At 36.1% G+C, this 22,977-nt stretch overlaps 1 protein-coding gene across 1 annotated transcript in view; it reads right to left on the reverse strand.

Moving 5' to 3' along the window:
* Positions 1-22,977, reverse strand: part of LOC134663098 (cell adhesion molecule Dscam2-like) — a 204,262-nt gene that overhangs the window by 102,494 nt on the left and 78,791 nt on the right. The window contains exons 5-7 of the mRNA XM_063519431.1: positions 5,515-5,673; positions 5,101-5,250; positions 4,757-4,877 (exon numbers count right to left, since the gene is read on the reverse strand). Of these exons, the coding sequence (XP_063375501.1) occupies positions 4,757-4,877; positions 5,101-5,250; positions 5,515-5,673 (430 nt within the window). The remainder of the gene's footprint in view (positions 1-4,756; positions 4,878-5,100; positions 5,251-5,514; positions 5,674-22,977) is intronic.

A 22,977-nucleotide genomic window follows, 5' to 3' on the forward strand; every position in this document is an offset into this window, starting at 1 on the left:
TCAAAGTTTTGAAACACCGAAATACTTAATGTATTTTTTGCAGTCTTTCACTTTGTATAGAAAAAAGTCGTCGTTTTCCCAGAGCTAACGTTTCGTAGTATTGTTTATGACAAACGAATGTGTAGCTCTTCTGATGGTTAGCAATTGCCGTAACCTATGGATGCTTGTAACCATTTGAGGGACGTCACACCCTAATTAACCCTGTGAAAAGCATTTCGAGCTTGCATATGTCCATTTTCATAAATAAAATATAGTTTACGTTTCAGGTTAAATGCCGTTGCATAACATTTTGTTATGCCGGGGCCACACTAACAGGAAAAGCTGTTGAATAACGTGATAATTGACACTTTTCATACGGCCACACTATTTCAATTTATCTTGCCCATTATTTTCTCCAACTTAAAAAGGAATGAATTCATTAAAAAAAGAAATGCAATTTAAACACCTGCGTTGTGGATTTCTTACATATATAACTAGAGTTTTTTCTTGAATAAATTACTTTAATATTTAAACACCTTATTACAGTTGTCAATTGCTCTTATTTTCACCCTGTAAATTCGCAAGGATCGCCCTCACACCCAAGCTTGTATTTCTATTGAATATGCGAGCACACAGGAGTTGAGTTCTCTGTGTACAAGTGTAACGTGGCCTCGAGGTCCGTAACAGGCGTGTGATTGGAGAGCGCACTTATACTGATTAGCCTGAGTTTTGGAATCGCTGGTGCTCGGTAAGCATTGGCAATATTCCGGGCCATATAAAAACTTGTACAGCCCTCAGAACGGCCGTAATGAAGCCCGCTCGTTAGCTGTCGCGTGTATCGTCGTTTTTGTAAGGTCAGCAAGTCCGACCATTTCTGGATCATTAGCTTTTTGTCTCCTAAATCTTTAGTTATTTGTCACGTAAACTTGGTGGTCCATATTGTGCTACTAAACCTTGAAAGGGAACTTGCCTAAGTAATGAGTGTAATGAAATTTTAAGGATGAAGAAAGTGCTTTCGTTCTTATATCAATTTGAAATGAAGTAGCAAGATACTATTAACACACAGTATTATTAGAGTTCATTTTATACGTACGTAAAACCGATATAATATATGTACAGTCAGCTGCAGAGAAAGGGTACCACCCCTGCATACAATCTTCTATGCAAGGGTACCTTTTCTCTGCAGCTGACTGTACATAGTTAAGTACTCCATTAAAATAAAATTTTAGAAAAAATAAGAAAGTACGCCACGCCAACTCAGCAAAATAAAACCGCCGCCGAGTCGCGTCGTTCCTCCCATTCGTTTTAACAACTTTTTAAACCAGACAAACATTTGCGCAGAGCCAAGCAACTTATTTTCGCCATTAAGCTATCATAACAAGTGCAATAAATATTTGCGATGCTTAAGCTAGCTCATTCAACGTACTGCTTTACTTAGTTAAATGCGGTGTGTTCGAGTTGTATCAGTTGTTTAACGGTTCGCAAGTTCTTAAGTAATATTGCTGAGTTATGGCTTCAAAAACTTTAACTTCTTGGCTTGTAAGACGGCCGTAGTTTGAATTAAAATTGGGGATTTATCGTCATAAAGTTATAAGTAAGAATGTTAATAACAAAACTTCCATGAGACTCAGATATATTAAATATAATTAAAAAGGGTCACTCACGTTTTGCGCGGGTCACTCACGTTTTCACGTCGGTGTGTCAGTCCACCAACGGCTGGTCTTATTGAAGCTCCTCGTTATGGAGCGTATCTTGTCGAAAATTTTTCGACTTATACCTAATAGATGACTGACCCGTTTTAATAATTAAGTATGATTTATTTTCTTGGCATTCGTTGCCACGGTTTAGTACATTCGTATTAAAATTCTGACGAGAGCGATTAACAAAATGTTGATTCACCCTTATGGAGATACCACTTAGTATTCTGAGTAATGATTTCAAAGTCCTAATTAATTGTAATTTCACCATTCAAACGAGAACTTCAATATTCCGTTTAGTAATCAATCAGTAATCAAATTTTACTGCTTAAAACAGTTTCAATAATTAAATACGACAGTCGTAATTGTTAATTAGCTGGAATGAGCTAACATTTAGGAGTGCGTGGTTACGTAGGTATGTGTGCTCATAGGCAGGCTAGGCTAGCGGTATTTCGTCGTGCGATGCCAGGTAATTCTATTTATTTAACAATAAGGATATCTAATATTGATAGGCGTATTCGTATTGTAATAACAGGTTAAATAATCTAGAATTGTTACGGATATTATCTGTCAGGATCAAATGTGACATTTATGGTTGAAGAAAAGTCACCTTTTGTCTAATTCATAAACTATTATTTACAATCAGAATACGCCTCATGGTCTTCTTCCAATGAAGATCAAAATCGAGTTATATTTATGGACAACCAACACTGATCAATCGGTAGGATGCTAATCTAAACCTACAACCCTAAAGATTGACTGGGAGAGATCGCTCTTTAGCGATAAGGCCGCCTTTTGTTTACACCCGTCTTTATGTATTAAATATGTATGTTTCCTTGTAAATTTATTTTAAGGTTGTGCAATTGAATTTTACAAATTCTGGATATTGAGGAATTCGAATTTACTCGTAAGTTGACCTGAATAATTCTCAGTAGGTACCAACCCAAATTCCATATCACTAGTTAAATAAGATCAGAACAACCTTTCCCTTTTTACCTTCAAACTAAACGAAATTTAATACCTACATTTAAGTGGTCGGCGAAACGAAAAATAATTCAAATCGATGTAGGCACTAGACGTGCAAATAACTCTTGATTAGTTCGTGACCTTTGTGTCAGTAAAATTAACAATCAATTCTAATAGCTAGGTACTTTAATGTTAGCGTTTATATTGGCCTAATTTTTGCTGAAGAAATTCCTTCTAATTCGTTTTCGTTAAGACAAATTGAATAATTTGCGCCACAGTATCATGAATCTCACGACTTATGCTGATGTATTTTTTTTTTGCAATTTGAACAAAGGTGAAGTTTTCTTATTGATAGATTAATTTGATTTTACATTCTGGCACTCACATTCTGGTCAACGGTAATATAAACTTTACAGTACATATGGTGCTACTTTCCCGAACTAGTGCGGGAAAGAGCATTCCGTGCGTATATCGTAAGTTTAAAGTGCCAATATATGTACTGTAAAACGTTGTACGATACACGTGCGAATAGGTAATTCACCGCTCGTTTCGAATTTCCTCTTTTTCGCACTTGTATCGTAAATAACTACATATTACCATTATTATGATACAGATGATATTATATAACCATAGATACTCGTAGGTTATACTCATACTTGAGGAGCACAAAAAATACTTCCATATTTATTTCTGTGCCTACGAAGGAATCTGTTATTTTTGATTAATTTTCTCATTCCATCCATCTTTGTCACACTTGTTGTTAAACATAAGGTCGTCTCTTTCGGTGTGCGGGAGCTCGTTAGCACGTGCACATTTCTCGCTTGTCCAGTCGCGACTAAAGACAACTAGTCCAATTTGTCACAAGGTAAGCGCTTCAATTTTGGAACGCGTATAACCTATCTTGAGTTATAAATCATTGAATATTATCATCACAAACTAGAAATAAGTTAGGTGAACCGTGGTAAATTAAGTGGAATGTAAAATAATAGCTTTCATTAGATTTCATCGGTTAAAACAGAAAAGTAAAGGATTATATTCTAGTACATAGTAACTTTTTCTTGGATAGTCGGTTTATGTGGCTGGTTCTTCATTGCCCTACAACATTTACCAAATTTTGTGTAAGTACCTACGTAAAATAACCTACATAAAAAAATTAAGGCGCCCGTATTAAGGACACTTCTTTACGATTTGCTGAATGTTGCCCTCGGGTGCCGTTTGACCTAAAACTTGCCGCAGTTTATAGGAAAAGAAAATTACTATGCTCACTATGTAACTAACTGCCTAATCGTGAAGTACTCCGTAAAGCCGCGTAATGCCAACAGTGTGAAAAAATAAGTGGATACGTATTCAAAGACCAAATCCTAATTTTGGACAAAATCAATATATAAACAACGAACTAAAATCCTTAAACGAAGACGTTGAAAATAAGGGGAAGGATTTTCCTCGTAATAGCATAAAAATTACTTATTTTATAAAGACCATTGGCGTGGCAGAATATAATTGAAGGGATGTTTACAAAAACAACATAACTGCTTAGAGCGGTTGACACTTTTTTAAGAACATTGTTAATCGTTTCAGGTGTCAACCAGTGTAGTCAGTTATGATGTTTTTGTAAACATCACTTCAATTATACAATATACTTTATAATTGGCAAAGGAAGTTTAAGTTTTGCGAATAATTCGCTAGTGAGAAAACGTCCACGTGATACCCATAAGATACTTCAGTTTTTGATTGTCGATTGGACTCTGTGACGATGTAGCCAATGTTGACAATCAATGTTCGAATGTTAGGGCCGATACAGACGGACTGCAGCTCGACTGCAATGTATATGTGTATGGGAACTGCACGCCGACTGCACGCCAAGTACAACGTCGACGTGCAGTTCCCATACAAGTTGCAGTCGGGTTGCAGTCCGTCTGTACCGGCCCTTACTGACAGAAATGAGCAGTATAATAAAGAAACTCAAGAATGCCGTCAAAATACAACCCATCTACTTTGTCAGGTAACTGAGGTAACTATATGTCATAGTACCTACTATAAAAATCAATAATATTGAGCGCTAATTAAGTACTATTTCGTATTTAGTTTAATGGAAAATATCATTAGGGACTCACGTGATGGTTGCTGGTGGGTTGGCGTGCACCAGACACGGCAGGACCACATCGCCGCCACGTCTCACGCTCGTCTCCCATTGGCCGTGGTAGATTGCGCGCGGAGCTGCCGCGCCGGTAGACGCTGGAAAAGTTAGAACGTCAGTGTTTTGTTTAATACTTTTAATTTAAAAAAGAATATACTCGCCTTTTTACGCCCTATGTCATCCTGACCTTGGTTGGGGCTCAATACTAATTGATAGCAACGATGTATTATATTCACTAAAGTATTTTCCAGCTTTTCTTGATTAATAACGACTCGACTTATTCAACAGTCACATCTGTTCTCTTTCACTCACGCGAGTCACGCGCAACATCGATGCTAACGGGCGTGCTCCGGCGCCTCTCCCCGGTGAGCGAGTCCAGTACCGAGCAGGAGAACTGCGCGCGCGCGTCTTCGGCTCGCACTGAACGGACCACCAGCTTCCAGCCTTCGTCCACTAGTAGCGTCGAGCCAGCTGTGACAATAAGTGTGTTACTGAGCAATTGTAACAAAATTTAAAACACTTTGACATAACAAGGAAAAAGACAAATTAATATGAATGGGTTAACAGAGGCAGGTAGCACGATGTCATCTCTGTAGCAGGCCGCGACACTAGCATGCTCCCTCAAGGCAGCCGACGCGGTGCAGGTTAATAGCGCTAGGCGTTCATGGAAGTTCACAGCGCCAGACTTTTCGACTCCGCTGTTGCCATATTGACACAATAGTTGTGTATACTTACAGAGATGCTCAGAGGCAGGCAGCACGATGTCATCTCTGTACCAGGCCGCGACACTAGCATGTTCCCTCAAGGCGGCCGACGCGGTGCAAGTTAATAGTGCCGGGCCTCCCACCTCTGCGGCCGTGGCAGTCACGCGTGCTTGCCACTCTTGCCATACCACTGTGAAAGAAAAGTTATAATATTAACACCATAGGTAGGTGGGCGTTTTTTTTAAGTTGTCCCCTACACTTTTTTCAAATTTAGGATTTTTTATGTTATTTCTACTCAGAATAACGAGCTCTTTCTATTCTAATAGGAGAAAAAAAGTGTCCCAAAATTTCCATACATTTTTCGATCTTTCCATTCCGCGATCGCCATATATACAAAGTTTATGAAAAATGGTGACGGAATGGAAATAAAACCCTTAGGACACTTTTTTTCTCCTATTACGATAGAAAGAGCTCGTGATTCTGAGTAGAAATAACATAAAAAAATCCCATACATACATACATCACTGGCTCAGTGACCCAAAGAGGATCTTGGCCTCTGACACAAGATAGCGCCACTCTGCCCTATTCTGGTGCACTTCGCGCCAGTTGGGTACTCCGAGGGCGGACAGGTCTTTTTGCGCTTCGTCACTCCAGCGGTATCTGGGACGCCCAGACGGACGTTTTCCACCCGGGCGCCCCACATACGCTATTCTCACAGCACGATCCTCCCCCATCCTCTCCAGGTGACCAAGCCAGCCCCAATCCCAAAAAAAAATCCCAAATTTGGAAAAAAAGTGTAGGGGACAACTAAAAAAAAACGCCCAGGTACAATATATATTTAAAATAAACACCATAGCTTGTGCTCAAGTGTCCTGCAATATAGCGAGGTGCAGACATATTCTATGATGGCAATACAAGCAAACAAGTTTACCCGTTATGAAATAATTTATTATTTCATACTTTAGTTTTTGATTTATTAATTAACAAGGTTTAGAGGAAATATAATACACGTTATTTCAGTAACTCTTCAACAAATAAAGACTTAAATAAGTATATTCAAAATCTAGCTAATATAAACAGTACTGTTAAGGGTCAATTGATGATTTGTTAGCTGGACGTCCAATACGCAGTACGTCCAAATCGCATTTCGTCCATTCGTCTACTACGCAGTTTGTCCATAAGTGATGCGTCCATTTCGTGATTCGTCAATACCCACTCACATGATTCCGATTTTAACAAAAGGTGCCCTGAACTGCTCTGCCATTTCGCAGATACGACGGCACAGTGTCATGATATTTTCAAAAATCGATAACTTTACTTCTGCTAAAGCATTTTCAACGATTCTTTTGGTTTTTTAATGTTAAAGAAACAAAGAATTTATTTTACTACTATAGCATTGTGCTGTTATACTAAAAATAATTATTAAAAATTCACAAAGTTTACCCAATGAAATAATGTCCGCGTTATAGTAGAAAACTATTTTTAATTAAAAATCTAAATCGATAACGTATCTTTTTTTTGTATTCAATTTAAAGAAGACTTAATAAGCTTTTAATTGGTACTAAACACCTTGATAGCTCACCTATGAAATTGCAGAGTAAAACTAATTCAAATTCCGATAAGAAACTTTCGAATTGCTCAATCTGCTGTGAAACTATATATTATGTTCATGATTTTTTTGTGGCTAATTTAGACACTGAAGTACTAAAATATAGTAAAAAACAGTTTAAGACACTAATAATCTTGAAATAAAATGCATAACTTATGCAATTATAACGATGATAGTAGCTATATAACTTAAAATAACAAAAGAGTATCTACGTACCTACTAAATTTTGGTGTTTTTATAATTTCCGATCACCAACAACCGAACTAACTTATAACTACACTAACACGTTTAATACATCCACCATAACACACACTTCACAACATATTAAGCACAATAAACCAATAATAACTATTAACACATAAAATTATACTGATTACAAACGTAAATAAGCCGGTAAACTGACTTCTTCCATCTCAAAAATAAAGATGGCTACCCATTTAGGGTGGAGACACAACAGCGCGTGGTGCAGATGTTCAACAGAAATAGGAACTTTAAAATAGTAATACCTAATTAATTATTTATTTAATCGTATAATTATTTAGTTTATTCAATGTAAATAGCAAAGAAATATTAGTAAATACAAATTATAAGTAAGTAGTAAAAAAAATCCCAAAACGCGTATGCAACGCGTCTAGTACACCACATGCCTTACGATATGCAGAAATGCTTTAAGCAACCACAGTTGCCGGGTTTGTACTTACAATTTACCGTCACATGTTTTGATCGCTAATCCTGTGTAATACACAGTGATTTAATACATTATATGGTTTATTAATGTAACTTAATAATCGAACTATTTAATGGCTATTGGTTGCTCAAGATATATTTAGTAATCTTAGAAATGTAGGGCATTCAAATAAGAAACACGTCAAAAATCTACAGAACTATTGTTTTGAAGTGATATTATTTGGTCATCAATATTAAGTAGGTCTAAAATATAGTTTTAAACTAATAGACTAATAAACGCGGAGTAGTTTAATATACATTACTAATAGAAATATCTAAATTTGAATACTTGAGGCATTTTAAAACACGCAGCAACTTTTTACACATCGCACTTCCTGAACAACTTGCAAAGTAAAATAGATAAGAAATACTGTGGTTATGTCTATATGGTTGAAACATTTTTTAAATATTGTCACGTTGGTAGTCTGTGTTTTAAAAATTGTTTATGCCGTATCTGTGCAGCCCTTCACAGATAATAAATAAAAAACCGCATACACTCCGTTTTGCAACTCGAGTTGCGACGATCATTTTAGAGGTGCGCAATCTTGAAACTCTAGTTGCTGGAATCATGTGAGTGGATACGCAGTTTGTCCATTTCGCGATTTGTCACTCTGCATTTCGTCCATTTCGCGATTCATCATTACGGAGTTCGTCCATTTCGTGATTCGTCTATTAAGAGGATATGGGAAATGAGAAAATGGTCAATAATATCAGCTACGCCAATGATATGGTGCTACTGGGACCCACGGTCGGAGCTGTTAACGAGTTGTTAGGGCCCGGCCACATGTCCACGGTGCGGCGCCGGCCACCGTGTAACGGCACGGCGTCGTGCAGTAGCACGGTGCCGTGTACGGTGCCGTGCACGGTGCAACGGCACGGCGCCGTGCCGCGGCGGACGGCGCACCGCTCGGTAGTTATTGTTTTGCTGTTGCATAATTCTCACGTGCTAATTAATGCACAAAAATGTCTGACAATTTAGATGTCGACTTTTTAATTTCACTAGTGGAAGCTCGTCCCGTTCTCTGGGATAAGACTAAGGAAGACTAGGATAAGAATAAATACCTACACATGCATGTGAAATTCCTCATTGACGTTGGTTACGTAATGTTTATTAACAAATATGCGACAGTTCCATCCTGAACCTACCGCGAACACCGAAATTCGCAAATTGCGGGCATTTTTCTCTGTCTCTTTAATTACGTCCAATTGGAGTAAAACAGAAAACAAATTCCCGAAATTTGCGGACTTCAGTGCTCGCGGTAGACCCTTTGATTTGCGAGCGAGCTGGCAACTTTGCGCAGGGAATGCACGGAAATGTCGCGTTCATGTGAAGTTGTGTGAACGTGGCATATATCTGTGACAGTGACAAGGAAAAGGTACCATTTCAGTAAAATTACCATGAAATTCATTTGAATTAGAACAAATATACTATATTTAGTTATAGCGTAACAAACTATCCTCGGATAGTTCAGTCAAGAAAAATCGAAATGCCGGGACGTGCGTCTCTAGCCAGCCGTGTGTTCCAAGTTGATTGGAAGAACTTCGCTTCGCTCGCTCGTTCGACAATCAATGAATCTTTGTTTCAATTCCATAAACCCCTTGACCGCCAAATACGTCAACTGACCCGTGCGGCTACAGCCCAAAGCCCAATGTCAACCTTCGTGACTTCCTACAAGGTTCACGAAAACGCGCCGCTCACGCACAGGTGTGTCGTACAAAGGTGTACGTAACTCAGACAAACGGTTCGAATTTTCATAAATGACCCGTGGCTGCAGTAATGAGAGGCGCATAATTATATTTTTCTTGACAAGACTCCTACATATACGAATTGACGGAATGCCTACTGGACAAAATCTGTGTTGGACTAAATCCATGTTGGACGACTTGCTGTTGGACGAAATACGTGTTGACGTAATACGCGTTGGACGAAATGCTGTTGGACGAAATGCATGTTGGACCAAATACGTGTTGGACGAAATGCGAATTGAAATATCATTTGGACGAACTGCGTATTGGACGTACAGCTAACAAATCCAATTGATATTCCATTACTAAAACATGAAGCGCGAGTGGAATACTCGATGTTATTTTAGGTTTGACCCCAGATCAAATGGGTGGCTCAATCCTAAAACAGTTCAATTGTTTTCGTTAAAAAATCTACCTTAATTTTTGTTTGCTTTTATATTTAATGTAAGTTTGTCTTGTGCTTACTGTTTTATCTTTTAAAGGTGAGCAATATAATTTGTATTGTATTGGCGGTAATTGGTTATGATATCAAATATACTGGATTAACTCGTACTGAAAATTAAGTTTTCATAATTGAAAACCCTAGATGTCAGTATTTCCAACGAACTCGTTAATTTTCTTCTGCAAAATTGAACAAAAGTCACCTTTACGAGTCCCCTGACGTTCATTCGAGCAATTAAAAATGAGTCGTATAACAGCCGTAAAATTTGCAGCGTTTCAGTTGATCAACACACACATATTCACATGGGTACCTATATGTACCTATATACACCTAATAAGTACGCATACACGGAGAGAAAAAATTTGTAGAATCAAGTAAAAAATATTAATCATTAGTAAAATTTTAGTGAATCCCATGACAAGTAGATTATACAGTTTTAATAATTGTATTTACTAACACCAAAAAAATTGTCCTTTTTGGAACAACAATACTGTTTACTCAAAACAAGTAAACTTTACTAGAAATTACTAAAAAAAAGTTATGGAATTTATAAAGCTGAGAAGTTTTATCTAGTGTTTTGTTTCTTGGTTTTACTAATCCCGTGACTAAAATTCACAATAGTTTGCTTGGAAACAATAAAGCAGCGGGCTCAGCACGGTTCCATTTTTTATCCACTATCACTAAGCCCGTCACTTTCGCACTTACATACTTGTTAGAATTAGAACGTGACAGGCATGGTGATAAATGATAAAAATGCGACCGTGCTACTAGGGCTGCACTCTTATTTTCAGTAATATTTTTACTAGAAATTACAAATCTATAGAATAATTCATGGGATTCAGTAAGCTGCGATTTGATTTCAAGTAACCATAATTGCAATGTACAGATGCGTCCGCACCTGAGCCTGATCCAAGCGATCCAAACGCTATCGAAACGTACCAGACATATTTAGATCCCGTAAGGAACGATCACTTCTTACGTGATCTAAATTTGCGTGGCACGCTCCAATCGCGCTTGAATGGATTGGATCAGGATCAGGTACGGGTGCATCTGTAAATTGCAATTATGGTTACTTACAAGTCGCTGGCCCAATTTTACAGGTTTCTTTGTTATATGTTCAACGTAGTTAAAACTAGACTTAGTCATAGTTCTATTCAACGACACACCACATGCACCAAACATAATTTCTCCGATGAGCTCCTTTCACCGATGAGGTTACAAGCAAAATGGACGAGTCAAAGATGGATACGGAGTACGCGTGCGGGGGGAGGGGCGGCTAGTGCGTTTAGGAATCTTGTTATTAGTACACTTTACTAATATCTATAAAGCTATTTACTATTTACGGATATAAGAATAAAACTCATAAGAATAAGAAAGGGACTTGTTATTACAAGATTACCAAGTATAGAAATCAGAATTGACTTATAATTACTCATTTGTAGCCACCGATTTTAATAAATCCCATTTGTATTATCTAGTAATCTTTACGCACTGTAACTATTAGTACACCATTTATAAACTCAAGGAAAGTTTTATAGAATTTATACAAATCTGTTATTCCGAGTAAAGAATATTAATTTCACGATTAAGTAAAACTGTTTTGTATTTCCTATACTATGAAATTAATAAAACTTACTTGAAATTATATAATTTTCTATCGCCTAGAAAAAAAAAGTAAAAATTAATAAAGTTTGATAATCCCGTCTTTTAGAAATCAGGTTTTTAATTCGAACAATAATTTTTCTCTCCGTGTAATATAAACCTAACGCATTATAGCTAGTTAGAAAACCAAAGAAATAAAGTAGTTTTTTTATATAAAATTGAAATTTAAAAATCCAACTATCTACAAATAGTTATTTGTTTTACAATCAATGGGAAAAGTTGTTGTGTAAACCTCTCGTGCCCGAGATGTGCCCAAGCAAGCAAAATATACCAAAATTAAACCACGAGCGAGTGAGTTCGAAAGATGGAATCTTGAGGGTTAAACAAATTTTGTCTTAATAATCGTATTGGTATTTATCTGGTATCTCTAGTAGTTTCCTCACACTAGCGAGGTAAAAATAAATTCAAGAGCAAAGTTGTTTTCGGTCTTGAGCCACGAAAGCCTTCAATTTTGGGTTCTATCGCTTGCTCGGCTTTCACTATAAGCTCTCGCGGTCGGCAAACAATAACTTCGGGCCCAATTCGGATTTTGAAATAGACATCTGTTAGATATCTTTTAGACATCGCCCAGATACGATAATGATATGTTTAAGATCTAACCTGTCAAATTTGACATTTGCGCGATTCTGGAGATACTCTTGAACGATTTCCACAAGATATGGCTTAGAGATCCAATTCACATCTAATAGATATCTAACTCTATCTAACGTAAATGTGACATTGGTTGCCCGAATTGCGCTGCAAAAGAGAATTCGTTGAGATCTAAACTATAACGTATCTAGAATGGATCTAGTACGTGTCGTTCGAATACGAATCGAATCGAAGTTCGAATACGGCAGTTCGTCCCCTAACGCAAAATCAAAGTTTTTGTAATAGATTATTTCAGGATATTTTGCTAGTATTAAAAAAATATAGTTAATAAACTGTAACACGATTACGATTTTACAAAACAAAAATGTTAGGTTTTATTGCTCTGGCTAATATAAACATACTGACAATTCTACACCTACGATCTACGATTCCAATCACACGTAAAAGGATGCAAACATAGGTAGAGGTACTTATAAAGACCGCTGCAATTATTAGCCGCTCCGTCATCGGATATAAAATGACATTGTTCTAGTTCCTGAATAAATTTAATGTGTGCAACATTATATGTACGTGGACCTCTTTGTTGTTGTATCAACAATAAACGACCGGAGACTTCCAGAGACGGAACTGTTGTTTCTCCAAACGTAATATTAAATTGGCTGTATTTCTACTAACTGAACCTAGTTAAAAATTTATTCACCTTAAGAAGTTAACAATTTGTAGAAAAATTCATAGAATTCAACTGTTCTGCAATTCGGATGTAAGTGTTAAGTACAGTCATGTACAGTAGATAAATGTACGCTTATGATACAGAAAAGCAATCTTATAAGTTCAAAGGTACCTATTATGAACCTTTTTTATAGACTTACAACTCAAGCCTTATCTACCATCACTAATACGTTCTCGCATTTCGTGCAAATCGGTGTTTTCGGAAATTTACCAAAAATGTGGTGGCGTTTTCGAATATCTGTTAATGCAAGGTTGTAACATAGGGCCTAAAGTATATGTATCTCCAATGAACAATTCTAAAAAAGTTAGTATTTTCTTTATATGTACAATTAACACCCAATTTTTTCATTCATCTCTATATGTAACGCGTGAAGATATAACTTTGACCTACATTTTAACCTTAAGATACTACAAATAGAAAATTCGTTGTTTGTGCAATAAATGACTTATTTAGTTATGTTTTAAATCGTATAATATTAGAAGCTAGAAATAAATAATAAAAACTATACAGCCTTATAAGTGTATGGTTCAAGTAATTTCTTCATTACCGACGCGAGAAATAGATTAGCTATATTTTGCTACATAGCGAGGGTATATAGCGCCTACCGCCGATGCAACACATTGTTCGTCAGTCAGTTGGCCGCATGATCTCGTAGCGGATGCCCGTGTGCCACTGTTAGCGAAAATATATACGATCTCTCGGGTCGGGAAGGAGTGTGGTTCTCGATAGTCTTCATCGCCATCGCGTGATTTATACAGTAAGTAGCAAGTGTACATTATTATAATTATACGTAATGAAGTGTTTTAGTGTCGCCTTTCAGATGGATTATTCTGCAAAATTAAGGTCTGATGCCAACTGATGTAGGCGACAAAAACGTCCAAAACTTCATTCATATCGGTTTCATTCACTTCTTTTCCTTCCAATTTTACTGGGGAAGGTAATGAATGACTTAAGAAGGTAATGATAATATATTCGAGGCAGTGCATTTAATGAAAAGAGGCTTAGTAATTATAAATACTACGATGTTATAAACATTTAAAACTGTATATGATAATAGGGGAGCCTTTGTAGTCTAAGATGGTCGACCTTCACCGATATGTCTGACGGACTTGGCAAGGCAAGAGGCTTAGTAATTATAAATACTACGCTGTTATAAACATTTAAAACTGTATATGATAATAGGGGAGCCTTTGTAGTCTAAGATGGTCGACCTTCACCGATATGTCTGACGGATGAAACTTACATATTATGAAAGGAAATATGTTCCTGAACATAAATAAATAGGGTTGCTTAAAGAAATATGGTCAAGACTATTTTTAATTCTTTTTTGAAAAAAAATTTTTTTTTTCAAATTTCACCGATCTGTCTGACAAACAAAATAAGTTCCAATGGAAAGTATACAACTTGTACAATATAAATCAACTAGGTTGCCTATCTTTTCCCGGTCACTATTATGTGGTTATAGGGTTGCTTGCGAAAATCCGATCACAAATAAGGGTTGCCAGGCTTTTAAATAAAATAAGAAGGGAAGACTTTTAGCGATAACTCATAAACGGCTTAACTTATCAAGTTTGCTTTAATTTTGTTTGAATGAGTTTATTAAGCACTATTTGTATGATTTTTTTTTTCATATTTTTGGATCGATTTTTCAAAAGTTAGAAGGAATAACCGTTTTTTGTTCTTTCTAAATTATTATTTCCGAAATGATTCACTTTATCAAAAAATGTTGTTTGCAAACTCCTATTTATTTTTAAAGACCTATCCAACGACACCCCACACTATAGGGTTAAAACGATAAAAATAAATTACATAGGTACAAAACGCGAATGATTTAAATATATTTTGTCTATGCTAATTTTTGAAAATTTGAAAACTACGTTTTATGTGATATGGTGCGCAGATGTTCAAACCGACTTAACAAACACTTGGGGTTGACAATCTCGACTTATAATGATGATAAGTAAATGGTAAATGTACCATCTAGCTTGAACATTATAAGTTGAGATTGTCAACCCCAAGTGTATGTTAAGTCGGTTTGATCATCTCCACAGTGCTTAAGACACATGTTTTTAATATTGTCGATTTTAATTGGTGTTAATTTTCTTGAAATACAGTTTTTTTATGTTCGATTTCATAAGTTTGTTTCATTACCGTCCACAGATAAAATTACCATCTCGGCCGATTTCATTACCAGCGCGTAGTTCATTACCAGTAGCCTTATTAAATGAAAAGTAATAAGGTTACAAAGGTGCCTTTAGCAGAAAAATGTTAATAAATGAATCCACAAATTGACGAAACCCAAAAGTTTACCATTTAAAAGAAAAATTACAAATCGAGAGAATCTCACCGATTTGCACGAAATGCGAGAATGACCCCACTACATAGTATAAAACAAAGTCGATTCCCGCTGTCTGTCCCTATGTATGCTTAGATCATTAAAACCACGCAACGGATTTTGATGCGGTTTTTTGAAGTGAAAACTTCTTTAGCGGCGCTGGGCACTTTTTGAGGTGGAAAAAAAAATGATAAACTCGAGACAGCGTAAGGCGATCACGTGACCGTAAGGTTTAGATGGCCACTCATTTAGATGGCATTTAAATCAATAAAGAAAAGCTCAATGACATTACATAAAAAAGGTTCTAATTTTGTACGGGCTGAAATACGAGGATCTCACAGTTACATTCTAACTTTATATTACTCAAATATAATTCAATAAAGCTACATCTTGATGAAATCGCTAATGAAAGTGAACTCTAGTACTGGTGAATAAAACACAAAATATCATGACCAAATATATTTAGATGCGAGGTCTGCAAGGTAACTTTACTATTTCTATTCGAATTTTAAACAATTAACGCTACAAATTTGAATTTCGAATTTTAAACAAGCTCACTGACCAGCAATTTCGGAACTAAAGTTTTTCTATAGAAAGGAGGATGGGTCAATTATATACATAGTGCAGTGCTGCAGATATTTTGGACTAGTCATTGAGTTTACACTTCTGTCAGCACTCCCGGAGTGCAACCCGTTGTTTTTTTTAATAGATACAGTGATTCAAGAGGAAGGTTTATATAAAATTTGTTAACCCGTGCGAAGCCGGGGCGGGTCGCTAGTCTACCATATACTTAAAATATTTACGTTTTATATACACACCAATCGCCTTACTCGTACAAGTCTACACATATAAGCTAATCAGATTTTATTTAGCATAACAAAGTTCCCGGCTTCGGCGCCTCGGGCGGCTAGTTATCGCCGGATGCTCCTGGGAGACAAGATGGCGGTGCTTCCGATATTGACATCCACGGGAAAGAAAATATACTTTACGACCTTACCGGCTTAAAGGCGGTAACGTCTAGGGAGCTCAATGGCGCATATGGCTTTTACGTATATACTGTGAAATTATTTTTCAGGATTGGTTTAAGATCCAAAATCTGCGAAAAATATATTGTGAGTATATTTAGGTCGCCGTTACGAATGTGTTGTATTTTTTTTATAAAAAGGGAGGGTAATGCATTTCGGAAGTGTGAATATACAGAGTGATTTTGTTATATCTGCCCATAATCTGAGGGGTGAATATGTAGTGCATACTTAACAACTTTTTACTGTGGGGCTAGGGTTGCCAGATCGAAAGGCGCTATTATCGGGACAAAATATCAAAATTTCGGGATTTTGGGCCTTAAGTCGGGAAAAAACCCATTCAAATTAAATTAATAGTATTAAAAACAACGATATTTTACATTATTGGCACTACGTCAGCTGCTCTGCCCAATCTCGCCACGCGTGCCCCGCGCGCGCGCTGACGGGCTCGATGCAGGTCGCTCGACGACAGTTCGGAACTTGAAATTATTGTTTTATAACGTGATGCTGTTTTTCGGGACAATTTTCACTTTGTCGGGAATCGGGAACACATGTTAAAAATCGGGAGAATCCCGCCGAATCCCGATCATCTGGCAACCCTATGTGGGGCCAACCCCGAAATTGCAAAAATCTAATACGAGGCGTATGGATGAAAGCTGGAGGTGATTTATGGCTTTTATGTTTCACCGGTAAGCTATCAAACATTTAAGATTGCCAATCTTGTAAATTGATCCTTTAAAGTCCAGATGCTCCTATAAAAGTTGGTGGTTCTTGCAAAAGACTGTAATGTCTTTTTAATTCGCTGGTCCCGAGTTCAAACCATCTTCTAAAGTTAAATGTTTTATAAAGCTGCCTCGCCACGAGCTGTAGATAGAATCGGTCGAGCATAGGTTTATTGATCTAGTAATATTAAAGTTTTGCCGTATTAAGCTGGCAGAAAAAGTAGTTATAATTGCAATAATAACTTTTAGGTGCAAAGCCCACTACGAGGATTTTCCCAATTTTCAAGACACAATTGTTTAACACGTTTTTATCACTCAAAGTCCCAGTTTTATCAATCTTTTTGCTTTATCCTCTAGCCGCCCAGAGACCTATAAAAAGGTCTCCTGTTCCATTCTAATTTGAACTTTGTGTTGACAAAATAAAATTTCATTTTGCTTGGCAAGGTTTGACGTATGGGCGGTTAGAGGCTATGGTTTGAGCTTAAACGTACAAATTCCAAAAATAGCCTAATTAGTAAATCAAGTGGGCAGACAGGGAGCTATATATAAAGCTGCCGCCTACAATCTTATAAGAGCCTGAGCCCGATTCAGATTTAGCAATTTGTAACGCTTTTTTTCTTATTTTGATACTATCTTGAAGATTGCTGCATGATGCATCATGCATGTGAATGAAGTTAAAGTCGTGCGTGTAATGCGCGCTAATCCACAAGAAGACCGTCATCGTAAATTTATTTTGAGGTTGTGCATTTCCACTACTTTTCCTTTATTTAAAGGATTTGTATTGTATTGTATCTAGACCAATTTAAAACCATAACAAATCTTTAAATTAGAATCGACCCCCTGTTAAATTCTCTGACACTAAAATGTCAAGCTGATATGTGTGGTCAGTTTAACCCAAGTTTAAACCAAACAGCAAAGTCGTATAGTCAGATCTGATATTACCTACTGGTTTGGGGACAACTTATTTCTTAAGACGAAACTAAGAACAAAGAAGTATTTTCTTATAAAAAGGGAGTTTGTAATATAAGGAATATTAGAATATCAATATAAAATTGTGAGTGGCAAGCGACCTCCATTGTACTAATATGGGATGAAGGACATTGAAAATATTACAGACGTATAGGTATTAAAAATTATACAAAAGAAACTAATCCACTTTGACGGACAAGGTATAATATTTCTCACACTTAGTACTTAAACAAATGACATTTAATAAACTTAATATCAGCTCATCAAATTAATGTAGTCAAACAAACTCCCTACTGGAGTAAAACCGTGATCAAACAAGGAGGGTCATTCAGGTATTCATTAATTGAAATGAATTTTACGTGGACTGAATTCCAGTTGTCGTATCGCGCTATGGCTCGTGCCATAGTTATTTGCCTCTCAAATAACTATGGCAACGAGTAGGGTATGCAGACCACATAACATTGGCATTCTTGTAGTTAAAACAATTGCTCTTAGTTAGTTATTATACTTATTATAGGAAACTACTATTGTAAACACCCCTATAATGGATGTGGCACCAATAATGAACGCAAACAACAAATCCTGCAAAATAAGTACATATTTAACATCAGTTTTAAAGCACTGACAATAAAATTACTAAATGTCATTTTAAAAGTACTTACTAGGTGTGAGGGATATTATACCTTGTTCGTCAAAGTGGATGATTGCTTACGGTTTATTTATACTATAAAGTGGACTTAATTTTTTTTTAATAAGTCTTATAATATTATCAATGTTGTTTATCCCATAGTAGTGTTAGTAATAGGCGTTGTTTGCCACTCACAATTTTATTTTTATATTCCAAAATCTATGATCTTATTTTAATTACAAATAGACAAAAATAGCAATTTAACGAATAGCATTTTAGTAATTAAATTTTTAGTGTTTGCATTTGTTTGACACCATCACACTAGATAATTTATTTGTTATATATTTGTTAGTGTAGATGTGGACTGTGGAGTATAGCGGAGCGTAGTGAGCGGTCAAAAAAGTATATAGAAGTGACTTTCTTTGTTAGGTTGATTGAATAGGTACCATGCGAATGCGACTAATACATATAGCCACGAGTATAGGCTTTATCAAGGAAAAAACACGAAACACCTTTTATCCGGGTAAATGCTACCTTTCCCTCGGGACACGTGGAAAACAATACACGCGATCAGAGCAATAAAAAACCTTCGGTAGATACAAAGCACTTGTAAGAAGTAAAGGTCCTAAGAATTCGATATTTGCACAGAGTTTGTAAAGGCAAGTGTGGAGGTGTCGCGATTAAACTTTTCGCCGCCATTGACTTGATATAAAGTCAGTACATTTCGTGACCCAAGCGTCACGACTTGATATGTTATACGGGTTGTTTACGTGCAATTTTTGACAGTGAAAAGTAAGCTTAGACGAATTCTAGGGCCTTCTCCGTTTTCGAATTAAATTCAGTTTATTTTTTTATTTTTCTTCATATGTTAGAGTGTCATAGTGTTAAAAAAAGTTCTTATTGATATGATACTTGATTTGATTTCTCAGTGCATCTGGCTGGTGTTTATTATTTAGTGGGAATGCTATGCACAAAGAGTTATCAAATATAGTTACAGCTACTGTTAGGATGTCTTGTGTTTGTGTCTGTGTGTGTCAGGTGTTTTCAGTTTAATTAATAGTAAGTCCCTAACTAAATAGGCAATGTTTATAATAATACTAATAAGTAGATTATGTCGTAGTTCTATGTAACTATTGTAACTGAATCCATAGCCAGTGTTTACTTAATACTGGACACTGTAAATCAATACGCCTATTAACAGCCAGTCAGAATAATTCACAAAACACCCTACACATAAACTAGGGATATTCGGACAGATGTGACCATCAGATCCATCTGGCAGATGTGCCTGGCGGAAAAATCGGCAAATGCTTGACGGAAATTAAAGAGATGTGTCCCAAGAAGTATTTGTACGTATTGGTATTTAATTAATGCTAGCTAGTTAAAAATTAAAAACAACTTTAAATTATGCTAGGTATCTATAAAAAATTGGTTATCAACAAGCGAGGTAACGTTTAGTTTAGTTATATTTATTTGTAGATTTTTCAATATGAATGATAGTGCGGTCTTTTTGAATATAATAGATAAGCGAATGTTGCTGTTTTATGAATCGCTATACTGTGCCGATGATAGTTGTAATTCAATAATGGTCTTATTAATAGCTATATAAAGCTAATTATTGATTTTATATTCTATTAATAATGCAAATGGGGTAATCCAATTGCAGGGCATCGAATTAATGCGGTACAGTAATATGATTATGTGAGTAGAGTTTGGTTCTCTACCCAGTTTCACTTTTATCTTAAAAAAACTAAGATCGACTCACGCTTGAACATTGTTCGTTTTATTTTATATTCCGTCGAATCGGCAATTACAAAAAAATCGAGGTCTTCTGAAACACACTTTCTAAGCAACTTTATCTAAACATACCAAACAAAAATATTATTGCATTGTTTTGTAAATGCAAGGTAAAAATTGCGGTAAAATGTAGCTCCAGATTATCCCCTTTTTTAAGGCCATAAAAATCGTAATCTTTCCCCTTTCATACTGGATGCCCTTTAGTTTTTTTATACTGAAAGAGATAGCAGTTGATTAATGATTCCTCCTCTGATTACAGTATTGCGTTCAAGGGTAAAGGATGAAAAATTACCCTTATGTTTTAGACAATACGAGTCGACAGGCTATTATTCGTCTAGATTGTTGTTAAAATTCATTAGTAGTAAAAAAATTAAGAGTAAAATGCTTACTATAGTTTTAATTTATGTACATAAATTACTTATCTATTTTTGTAGCAATAATCACTATTAAAACCATTGCATGAGGCCTTGCCTGGGCGTCAACATTATTTGCATAAGAACCTACTTAGAACGTTGACTATGTAATAAAAATAATTATTAAATTATTCTAGTCATTATAAATTATTTAATGTTTACGATATGGAAATACTTACGAAATACTTCACAGGTCTAATTAATTTTAACATTAAAATACATACTTTGAGTTGTGACTTATTTGTGTAGGTATCAGTTTATTATTTTGCATTTAAATTATTTATAGCCCGTCATTGCCTGATGGAATCGCCAAGAATCCCCGTATAATGAGGACTGCCATAGTACGCTTCAGGCGACAGTGCACTATTTATCTCCTCGAGAAGCGAACCTCCCCCCTCTTTAATCTATTCCAATTAGCTCAGGGAGCCGGGTTGACGAGAGTGCAGCGGTCGTGAAACACGATAAATCGGTCTCGGACATAACCACTACCACCCACTATGGTGGGTGAATATGAGGACATGTATTCTCCTTTACACATAGATCGACGTTAAAATCAGTGGTATGAAAAGGCAAACATAATTTGCAATTTTGCACCAGTTGGCATGTTTTCAATCGATGGGCCATTTTGTTTTAAAAAATTGTGTGAAACTGTTTTTCGCACCGTTTTACAGTACCTAATCAAAAAATCGAAATTAGTCAAACGTAGGGGCATAGCTTTGGTTAAATCAAGTATTATTAAATTTTGAAAAAAAAAACATAATTCTTGAACAGTCTAAAGGGAACGTAACCTTAATTAATGAGACTCGTGTTAAAGGTTAAAACGACGAAATATAAACATCGAATACCCAAAAATAAACTGCAATAATCAGTTTCTTTGAAGCCCTCCATCCATAATAGTATTTTATGCAACCGTTGTTTAAGAGAGCTCAAAAAAGGCGAGTGGCGTGAATAACTGAAACTGAAATTGTTAATAAAGACGCCACGAGTATTTTTTGACTCAGTTAAACAACGTTGCATATAATACTTTTTCTACGACCAAGCACTTACTTTGAAATAAAATTGTAATTAAACAAATATTTTTCATTCAAGAAGTAGCAAAGAATGGAGGGTGCGGGCGGGAAAAGAATGAATGAAATAAAAAAAAACATGTCTATGGTTCACTCATCTGTCAGAGATAACAATTAAAATTAGGTTGACAACAATGTATTTCATACAATATTTTTTAAGTGGTGATTACACGAAGTATCGTAAAAGTGCTAAAAAGATAGTGCGTGTATGCACAAATACTTTTTTGGGGAATAAAGACTTGTCTTGACAACTATAAGATAGGGGTTTAAAGGTGTGTGCACGACCCTTTAAATGACAAATAAAAGTACGGGAGTAGAAAAAATATATAATAATAAATAAGGTTTGATTAGGTTGTTGTCTTTAAGCTTTTTTTTCTTTTAAACTGCGTCTTTTAAACAACGAGGTAACGAAGTTTAACTACAAGGTAGTTACTTTACAGAGCTATAGTAGGTACTATATCTTTCGTAAACGTAGGAGTCTGCAAATGCAGCACAGACGATGCAATTTGGTCGTGCCTTTTACTCCGGGCGGGTGTTAAATTGACGAAAAGAGAGTGCAGCGAGCGGTCGTATGATGCGACGAGTAAACCTACCTTGTACGAGTACCTATTTATTGTAGCATGTAGTACCTACACTAAATATCATTCTCACGTGTATTCATAAAATATATGAATATGATCTGTTTCAATGACACTGTAAAATTATATCTAATACCTTTCATAAGTACCTACTTCCATTTACTAATGATCGGGTAACTGATTGCTGATGTTGTGCTGTTTTTCGTAGTGCCATATAGTTCTCTCAGTCTTATTACGGACGAGGCAGTCATATTTATACTCTTGATTACTTCACGTCTAGAAAGCGCTTAACTGGTGGTCACTGCATTGTACCTATTAAGACTAGACATTCGTTCACTCTCTCCCCTACCTACTTAAGTACTCTTTTTGCTTATTTCCTCACTATTCAAAGACCAGCGTGAGGTCCAAAGTCGGTACTGGAACGTGCATTAATATTTTTTTTACATTTGGATTCATT

Source organism: Cydia amplana, chromosome 4 (assembly GCF_948474715.1).
Source record: "Cydia amplana chromosome 4, ilCydAmpl1.1, whole genome shotgun sequence".
Lineage (NCBI taxonomy): Eukaryota > Metazoa > Arthropoda > Insecta > Lepidoptera > Tortricidae > Cydia > Cydia amplana.